The 10,348-nt window shown below is 49.1% G+C and overlaps 1 protein-coding gene across 1 annotated transcript; it reads right to left on the bottom strand.

Moving 5' to 3' along the window:
• Positions 1-1,650: 1,650 nt before the first annotated feature.
• LOC143155643 (tubulin alpha-1C chain-like) lies at positions 1,651-5,083 on the bottom strand. The gene is made up of 3 exons (XM_076328613.1): positions 4,882-5,083; positions 3,407-3,555; positions 1,651-2,662 (listed from the first exon to the last, which is right to left on the bottom strand). The coding sequence occupies exons 1-3, from the start codon at positions 5,081-5,083 to the stop codon at positions 1,682-1,684; spliced, it is 1,332 nt and encodes a 443-aa protein (XP_076184728.1). The 3' UTR covers positions 1,651-1,681.
• Positions 5,084-10,348: the final 5,265 nt, after the last annotated feature.

Genomic DNA, 10,348 nt, shown 5'->3' with positions numbered 1-10,348 from the left:
CCTTTTTTAAAATGGGGGTTATGTTTCCCCTTTTCCAGTCAGTGGGAACTTCACCACACTGCCACGACTTCTCAAATATGATGGATAGTGGCTTAGTAACTTCACCTGCCAGTTCCTTCAGGACCTGTGGATGCATCTCATCGGGTCCCATGGACTTGTGCACCTTCAGGTGCCTTAGATGGTCTCAGACCTGATGTTCTCCCACAGTGGGCGGCTCTTCATTCTCCCAGTCCCCACCTTTGCCTTCTGTGGCTTGGGCAGTGAGGCTCGAGCACTTGCCGGTGAAGACCGAGGCAAAAAAGTCATTGAGTACCTCTGCCTTCTCTGTGTCCTGAGTAACCAGGTCTCCTGTTTTGTTCTGGAGAGGGCCCACATTTTCCCTTGTCTTCCTTTTAACCCTGACGTACCTATAGAATCTTTTCTCATTGCCCTTGATGTTCTTGGCCAGATTTAATTCTATCACAGCTTTAGCTTTCCTAACCTGATGCCTAGCTACAGGGCATGGAGGACGTCTGGGAGGAAAGACTGACTCCACTTCGAGACAGAGCCCAGCACTGAAATAAAGGGTGGATGTGGGTCTGTGGTATACAAACACAGAGTGTAAGGCAACAGCCATGAGCAGGGCACCAAGAGACACAACGCAGCATGGAGCCAGCCATTCTCTTATCCCACGGGCTTATGAACACTCCCTCTCCGTATCTTATCAGGGGCATTTCATCGCTTTTCCTCCTGAGTCACCCCATCACATGGGCCTGGCTCACCTTCTCAGGGCAAACTCCAGCCCCAGGCACATGGGGCTGGTTTCACACTCACACCAACTCCTGAGCAAGACCCCGGCTCAGAGCTACAGCACTGCCCCAACAGCCAGGACTTGCTCAGGCAACAAACAAGCTTCAGAGATGGTGAAGAGGCAAAACCCCACCAAAAAGGTGCTCTTTACCCAGGCACTACTCCCCATTATGGCACAGGTCAAACTGGGGATTCCCTGCCTGCTCCCAGACACGCTTCCTTTAGGCTGTTCTTGGAGGTGAGAAGAGCAGCATCCAGCTCCGGACAGACAAGTCCGTGCAAGATATAGGTCATTTCCCTCACAGCAATAATTATGGTTGATGATCCTCACAGATGGCCTACCCAGAGCACACCCTTATCAGCATTTGTTATTCTTCCCAAGACAACATCGTGCAGTTGGGACCTCCCCACACAAACACCCTGATTAAATCTAAAGAACTCAGAGCAAAAAAAAAAAATCTTTATTCAAATACAAAAAGACAGTTGCATAGAAGTGTACAGGTACATTTCTAATTAAAAGGTGCTTTTACAGTAAAAGCCACAGCAAGAATTTGCCATTTCAGCCAAAGCAGGCAGCTTGCAACATTCCCCTGGACTAGGAACCAGGATCCTCTGCCCAGACAGGATGTGTCCCCAACACTAAGCTAGGCACCTATTCAGCTTCACTCATTGATAAACAGCAGTGTGATAAAGCTCGAGACACCCATACTACAGAAGTGCACTATGAGCACGTAGACTATGCAAGCAGAAAAGGTATAATACGTCAAACAGTAGCGTTGAGGTTCAGAACAATCCTTTGGCACCTCCAGGCACTCAGGACCAGTTTAGCCTGATGACAGAGGGTTTGTGTTTCATCTGAGGTTTGACTTCATTAAGAACAGACTGCAGTTTGTTAATACTCATCCTCATCAGCCTCATCTTCTCCATCTGCCGAGTCCCTTCCAACCTCCTCATAATCCTTCTCCAGGGCAGCCAGGTCCTCCCTGGCCTCCGAAAACTCCCCCTCCTCCATGCCCTCCCCCACGTACCAGTGCACAAAGGCTCGCTTGGCATACATCAGGTCAAACTTGTGGTCCAGGCGGGCCCACGCCTCCGCGATGGCCGTGGTGTTGCTCAGCATGCAGACAGCCCGCTGCACCTTGGCCAGGTCTCCCCCGGGCACCACCGTGGGAGGCTGGTAGTTGATACCCACCTTGAAGCCCGTGGGGCACCAGTCCACAAACTGGATCGACCGGCGCGTCTTAATGGCTGCAATGGCCGCGTTCACATCCTTGGGCACCACGTCACCCCGGTACAGCAGGCAGCACGCCATGTACTTGCCACGGCGCGGGTCACATTTCACCATCTGGTTGGAGAACTCAAAGCAAGCATTGGTGATCTCTGGCACCGACAGCTGCTCGTGGTAGGCTTTCTCTGCCGAGATGATGGGCGCGTAGGTCGTGAGCGGGAAGTGTATCCGGGGGTAGGGCACCAGGTTGGTCTGGAATTCAATCAGGTCAACATTCAAAGCACCATTAAATCTCAAGGAGGCAGTGACGGAGGAGACGATCTGCCCAATCAGCCTGTTGAGGTTGGTGTAGGTGGGACGCTCGATGTCCAGGTTGCGGTTGCAGATGTCATAGATGGCCTCGTTGTCCACCATGAAGGAGCAGTCCGAGTGCTCCAGGGTGGTGTGGGTGGTGAGGATGGAGTTGTAGGGCTCCACCACTGCTGTGGAGACCTGCGGGGCTGGGTACACAGAGAACTCCAGCTTGGACTTCTTGCTGTACTCCACGGAGAGCCGCTCCATGAGGAGGGAGGTGAACCCGGAGCCTGTGCCTCCCCCAAAGCTGTGGAAGACCAGGAACCCTTGGAGTCCACTGCACTGGTCAGCCTGCAGCAGAATAATGTATATTTACCTCTCTCTGTTAAGGACTGGAATAACTATCCCAAATAATACAGGCAATAAATTCTGCTTAGAGCACTTACTAGCCAGAGTGCACCCAATCCCCAGAGTGGATTCAGTCAGTATATTGCCCTACTGAGCATCTTAAGTATACACGTCTTAATCGACTGCAGTATTTCCATGGAGATACCACAGGTAGCTCTGCATGGTCAGATGGAAATTCTTGACAAATTGCTCCATTATCAGCTCAATGCATACCTCAGCACCTGAGAGGGGATGGGAGGTAGAATGTGGGTCCTAGACCCTTAGGAGACATCTCAAAAACATTTCACTGACAGGCATCCAAGTACATTGTTACAATCCTGCTTCATTCCTATCAAATGTGGAGTTTGGTCTTCGCAGCCTGGTTACCAATTGTCCATTTAGAATTAATATCCACAATTGCACAACCAGGGTGTGGCTTCCCTGTGGTCAAAAGTCCTTCTCTTCTGTCTCTTACGTCTAGTGTTGTGTCACTTCATTCATGTACAATATGCAATGACAGTTGCTTTTAAGGCAGGTATACAGGTTCACATGGCCCCTTGCTTTACTGAGCCCCAAACCTAATCACAGCAGCAGCAGCCCTTGAGCTCACATAAAGGGGTTTTTCTTCTAAGACTTTTACCCCAAACCCAAAGTTTAATTGTATTGTCCATGGTGTGTTATTTTAAGGGAAAGACTGTCTTCTCTTACCATTTTACGAATTCTGCTGAGGACAGTGTCTATAATCTCCTTTCCGATGGTGTAGTGGCCACGAGCATAGTTGTTGGCAGCATCTTCCTTGCCACTGATGAGCTGCTCTGGGTGGAAGAGCGCATGGTAGGTCCCAGTCCTGATCTCATCTACACAAGGAGGAGCAGTCATGGAGAGCAGCACACAGTTACAGGTTCTGGACATTAGCGTGACAGAGTAAAACACATAGCAAATCTACCAGGAGCCCATGTGAGATGACAGTCATGGCATGGTTAGTTGAGACTGGGAATGATGGAAGGGGTAAGAATAACCCTGTCCAGGCTAATTTGTCAAGCTATTGTCCTACTATACCTTCTCCATCTTTGCCCAGCAGCCACCTTGAGATCCTAGTGTAATTTAGCTTAAAGAGTTAGGACACTGCCTATGTTTCCAATATTATCGTAGGATTATTGTTACCATATGCAGCTTGTGTTTCTGCTTGTTGCAAAGCATCTTGAGGTGGCTGGAAGCATTACCTCCATTCTCTGCTCTACAGCACATTGAAGAGGAGACAGAGTGCCTCCAGTGTTGACACTTCTGCTAGATGTATCTGGCCCAGCTTCAGGCACCTTATGAAGACAGGCATTAGGAGCAGTTTTTCTAGGCTCCGTGCAGTCAATGAGGTTGGAGACACCTCCAGAGGGTATTTAAACCCACTCAGTCTCAATATTGGATACATTTCATATTCTACTGGCTCTCTCACTATGTTCCCAATTTAGCGCCTTGATAAGGTGCCTAAAAATTAAGTGGAACCAAAACAAAAGTCTACATTCCTTCCATTAGATGAAATAATGAGTCATACATCCTAGATGGTAAGATAGGAGCAAACGCCCAGGAGAAGCCTAGAAGGCAGAAGCAGGTAGATGGATGCAGGTGGTTGGGAGTAATTTCCACCAGTTCCTTGAGCATAAAAAGAGTTTGTTTTCTAGGAATGTACTCTAAATCAAAGTGCCATGATCGAGTCAAACACCCAGAGATCACTAAAGGAGCTGGGGCTGGAAGGGGAAGTAGAAAGCTTGCAGTAGCAAGACACCCAGTTTCCATAGAACCATGAAATATGTAGCACCCATCTGCCCAAAGATGCTTCACAGGTAGCATTAAAACCAGATGTGCCACATCAGGTCATAGGATGGTGTAATTCAGTTCAGAGCCACTGAGGTTAATAAACTTTACATCTGCTGAGGATCCTGCTCAAGACAGCAGGTCTCTTAAAGGAGCGGTAAACTAAAGACAAGTCAGTGTAGTAGAGTAATGGGTTTGTCACTCCAGGTCCATTTGGAAATGCAAACTTTGTCTCCTTCAAATGGCTGGAGACATTTTACTAGAGCGGAGGTGCGGGAGCTGCTGGGTAATATGGGCAGCAACACGAGCCCCAGGTAAGAAGGGTCAGGAGTCACAGGTAAAGATGCCACAACACCCAACTGCCCCACTATTACCGATGACAGTGGGCTCCAAGTCTATGAACACTGCCCGGGGCACGTGCTTCCCAGATGCTGTCTCACAGAAGAAGGTCTCGAAAGAAGAATCCACTTGTTCAGACTTCGGCTCCACAGGTTTCACCTGCTTGGGGCCAGGGATGGTCCCATCCGCCTGTATCCCATGCTCAAGGCAGTACAGCTCCCAGCAGGCATTGCCCATCTGCACGCCAGCCTGGCCGATGTGGATGGAAATGCATTCCCTCTGGAAGGGGAAATGACTTGTTAAGGCAGTTTTTAGACATCCTGCAACTTAGTACTAGCCCCCGCGGTTCTTGTTTGAGCCATTTGCTACTGCTGATGACTAGGGAAACAGGCGGCTTCCGCCCACTGCTGGGAGTTGGAGCGAGGATCAAACTGTCGTCTGCAGGGCAGCTGGACACAGCCTAGCTGCACACGCAGCATCCCTAGGAAGGGCTCTCCCAGCGCAGGGGAGGAGGAAGGAAGGAGGTGATGGGCTCCGTGCTGAGGCAGGAAGCAGCTGAGCAGTGCTGGCTCCTCAATCAGTGCTCAACTGGCCCTGCCACGGAGTAGAGCAGCTGTCAATCCCCCGGGTCCGAGAGCAGTGGGGCATCAGGGACAACAGCTCCAGGCTCCCTGAGCTAAAAAAAGCTCTGCACCAAGCAGGGAGAAGCCAAGCTTGGGAAACCCACAGCCAAACTGGGAGTCACAGCAGGAAACGAGGCTGGAAGAATTCAGCAGTTGCCCACGGCCAGAAAAAGGGCAAGCTGACACCCAAGGAGAGCCTCGGAGTCCTGGTTTAACCAGGTCACCCTCCAGGAGCCTCTAACTACCTCCAGGGCAGTATTGGAGGTACTAGCATCTTCTGGAGACTCTCTGGGGACTTTTGATGGTTGCGTGCTTCCCTGGGTAATTGGCATCTGTGCTGTTTCCATCACCCCAAGATCAAAGCACTGCTGCAGTGATGATAGAGGCTCACGTCCCAGCTCCCAAGCAGAGACTCCCAATTACTGCCGTGCATGGCATGGGGCAGTGCTGTTTCCCAAGGGATCACCATGAAAGGGAGCTGGTGATCCCACCTGGGGATGGCAAGCAGTGCAGCTGATCCCATTATTTGTAGCATTGATGGGCAGCTTTGTTCAGGTCTCACCTCATTTCACACCGCCACCCAGTCCTACCCCAACCTGGGCTTATCTGGGGAGACTCCCAACTCCCCTGCTCCAAGTAGCCCACCTTGAGCAGAGCATGACAAATGCCACTGACAGCCCAGTTGTCTCAGGGCTGAGAGGACACTCTGTGCGTGCACACCCCTAGGCCTGACTATCCTGCCAGAAGGACTCTGTCCCTTGAAAGTCACTACCCTCTAAGTAATGCTAGACACCAACCATTTGTGGCAGTAGCCATCAGGAGAGGATGCAATGCAACTTCTCCCCTCTTAGTCTCCAAGCATGGATGTGCCAAGACATTTCTCAGTCCTCAAGCAACTCCAATGGCCACCACATGTCCAGGTCATCCACCATAAAGCTAGACACCAACTGGATTAATGCTCCTGGTACCGCAGAGGGACACCAACCCCTTTACCCACAGCTGGCTAAACACCGCTTAATCCTGGTCTGGGCCAAGACCACCGGTTCTGCTTGGGTGTGGAGGCTGTGTTTAAGTCCTCCCTCTCCGAGTTGATATTTGCACTATGTGGGAAATGCTGACTGCCATTTGCCCATCCCTCTCAGCAAGATGGTTGCAATAGCTCCTCACCACAGTTTGCAAGGGTCAGTGCCACAGCCGTTTTCACCAGCGCTAGCTGGGACAGCTGCTCCGCTCACTATCCTCTCCCAGCTCCCTAGTCCCAGCACCTGCTTCAAGGGAGCACTGGTATTTTCAGCCCAGAGCACAGGGAATAGGAACAAAAAAAAAAAAAGGGGGGCCTGCTGGAAGGAGGAAAGTGCAGCTTTTTTCTGCAGGTTTCCCCCCACACACACACCCCCTTCAAATATGCCAGAAGGTTTTTTTGAGGTCCCAGCTCTCCAACATTTGCATCAAGATGAAGTGCATTTTACAGACTCTGGCTATAGGCAGCCTATTGTTGTCCAGCTGATTTTCCCATTGGAAATACCATGTAAATGTTTAACTGTTTTATAGCCAAGACAGACTCTAGTAGTCAGCAGATAAAAGGAAAAGTTCAAAAGCTGGCTCGCTAAGAGTTACTTTGAAGTTTTCTTCCATTTGCAACATGCAAAGGGACACCATCAGATTTTCCAACAAGTTACTCTTTTGCATTCACAATAAGGTGACAGTTGTGTTATTCTTTACAGAGTTTCAGCTAGATCAGCCAGCGCTGTTCAGGGTTGCAGTTTTTTTAGTAACCAGATCAATTCACTTCAGTTTCACAGCTGCAAACTCTTTAGATTAAAGATTCAGTTAAAAAGCTAGAAGGAAGGGGGACTTTATTAATTTAATATCTAATCCCAAGGGTTTGTAGCAGACAAAGGCAACATGGCAGCTCACTCCTAAGGAAAAAAAACCCTAAAGGTCCCTGCAAGTTGCACTAGTTCCCTGTGGCAGTGCAAGAGTTGAAGTGTTAAGCTTTGGGAAAAGGGCCAGCAGTGTCAAAATTTAAACTTTAGTCTATCACATAGTTGTGTCTATCACGTAGATATGCTGGTCCCCCAAAAAAAGTAAAACCCAACTTGCATTAAAGAGACAGAAACTTTGCAACTCTACAGACCCCACCTCAGGAACTGCAAACTCAGAGTGAAAAGCAGCAAGAGGCCACCTAAATAGCTCTTCTCCAACGAAGTCCCTCACTTTTCCCTTATAAGGAGCAAACATTGACTCAATAAACCATAAGGTAATCAGCAATTAAACAAAGCTGTTTGGAATTAACATCCCCAGGAGAAAGGAGAGAAAAAGAGCAAGTAAGCTGTTCAGCTCAGTACACTTGGAAAAGACACAATCTATATTTTAAGTTAAGACTAATACAAATACAAGGCATGCTCTTACCATGATGAGACTGGAAGCTTGCTAAGATCTAAGCAAAACAGCTGCTGCCCCTGCCTCTCCCTGCAACTTTATAGCTCAGGAAGGCTTGACTCCACCTGAATATAAAGAAGCTTTCTGCTAGCTTAAAGGAACAGAGCTCCTTTTCCTTTGCATCCCTAGAAATAGCAAGGGATAAAATGATCTATTAGTGTCTAGCTGGTGTGATTTCTGTGATTAAACAGCCTTGGGTACAGTGCAATGTGAGCTTTTTTTGTAATTTTTTTCAAAGAGCCTTAACTGGGGGAAAGAAAAAAAAGTAGATGCCAAAGTTTGGGTTTGGCTAAAAAGAAGGAAACTCTGGGGAAGTTTGAGTGCCCCCATATGATTCACTTTATGCAGCAGAAACAATCTTCCCCTTATCATTATTCAAGGCACTGCCACTGATGTGCTGTATCTTGTCTATTTTTAGACATAATCCTGCAATTTTTGGTCTTTGTTCCGTATCCTCGATGACCTTCATGGGAATCTGCTGACTTTTGCACCTCTGGGACATGCGGGTGTAGGCTCAGACCCTCCGTTTGCCTTACTTGCTGGTCATTAAGGGTTCATTTTGCCCTCCTGCCGAGAGCTGACACAAGGACTCTGAGGCAGTTTTGGCCCCAACCTGCAAATGGGTAGGTACATCTTCAAGACTGCTCTGGATCTGCCCCTAAGTCTCAGTAGTGCCTGTGTGGTTACTAGCAGCAGGTAGACAAGAGTGGTTAGTGGTAGTTTGTTTACTAATTCCCTTATTTACCTCTTCATTCTCCCATTAAAAGGTTCCCAAACCTTCTTTGGTTCAGCCGTGGCTGCAACAGATTGACAGCTCTGTCACAGACTCTATCAGCATGAGTGCAGCCAAGTAGTCAAGGACAGGGAGTTTCTCCTCTGTTCAGCATTTGTGAGACCCTCTCTGCTTACTGGGTCCAGTTTGAGCTGACCAGTACAAGACAGACATTGGTATACTGGAGCAAGTCCAGCGTAGACCGCCGAGCTGGTCAGATTTGGAGTACAGGACATAGGCGGACAGGGTAAGTGGGCTTGTTCATCCTCAAGAAGGGGAGACCTTTCAACTCACCATGAAGGGGGTCAGACACTGGAGCAGGAACCTAAAGATGGGGGAATTCTCATCCTTGAATGTATTCAAAACTCACCTGCGCAAGTCCTCAAGCAACTTGTTCAAAGTTGACCCCAAGGTATTTTTAGGAGGCAAAATTAACCCTCTCGCCAAGGACCTGTATGCGCCAACCTGATTGTAAGAACATCCCCGGCCATAGGGTAAATTTCTTTAGAGAAGCTTTTTTTACCTTTATATTGTCAGCACCGCATACGGGCTCAGCTGAGCCTGGAGGGTGGCGGGTATTCACCCCCCAGCTCCGCTGAGGCATGGGGACAAGACTGCAGCCTTGATGGACAAAGAGATGAGCTGACCTGCAAAAGGAAGGCATCTATGGAAGAGCTCTCCTCCACTGGCAGGTTCAGCCCAACCTCTGCCTCTGAGGGCAGATGGGAGCATTACCCTGTTCCTGCTTGGGGCTATGCCGTGGATTTAAGGAATTCGAGCCAAGCAGGTTGAGCACATGGCTATGCCTGTTTTGGAAGTGGCAGAATTCAGCCGTAATTGGGTCAGGCAGGGTTCTTTTGTTAGGCAGAGCATCACGCAAACACTGCTGTCAGCATCCTGGCCTCCAAACCTCTGCTGGGAATAAAGGTGGCCTCTGAGTATAGAGAAGCTATTCATTTCTGACCTAAACCAAGAGTCTCCCAAATGTGTGCACCAAGTCTGCCAGTCAGACAAGATCTTCTCTTTCCAAGAGGCATCTGTTCCTCAATGAGAAAAGAGAAAATGAGGAACTCGGGCAGTTTAGAGCATGAAGCATTTATTCACTGAATGATGTGCTTTGGTAAACCCCAAGTCAAAAAATTTTGGGGCTGATTTCTGACTTTCTTGGGAAATGGAAAGCAAAAGAGAGAAGTGCTAGTCTGGTGGTGACAGAGAAAACCTGCCCGCGACCTCAGCTCCAAGACATATTTAGAATGGCATCAACGAGAAGGACAGAGACTACCCCCCTCAGAGGACCCGTTGCGGCAGCTCCCAGCCTTTTTATAGCCAGACCTCACAGCTGCTGCCTCCTTTTTCCCACTCCCGCGTCCTAAATATCGCTTCCTCCCTCTCCCTGGTCTTCCTATTGCCGTCCCCACCATGTGGTCCGGCACCAGCTGCTGTTCGCCTCTACAGAGCAAATCCTTACCCATGAGGATGTGGGTGGTGTCCCAAAACATGCTGGATGAGTGTCCTGAGACGGAGGGGAGAACTGATCTGTGGCCACACTCTGGGTGAGCACTTGACTTACCAGGCTGCTGAGGAACAGAGAAGGTACTGCTTTTTGCTGCGCTACTTTGGAGAATGGCACTTAAATGTCACCTTTTACGCCTGTCACTTGCTTTT

This window comes from Aptenodytes patagonicus, chromosome 1, assembly GCF_965638725.1.
Source record: "Aptenodytes patagonicus chromosome 1, bAptPat1.pri.cur, whole genome shotgun sequence".
Classification (NCBI taxonomy): Eukaryota; Metazoa; Chordata; class Aves; order Sphenisciformes; family Spheniscidae; genus Aptenodytes; species Aptenodytes patagonicus.
The sequence above is the reverse complement of the archived record's forward strand: the minus strand, read 5'-3'. Positions and strand labels throughout refer to the sequence as shown.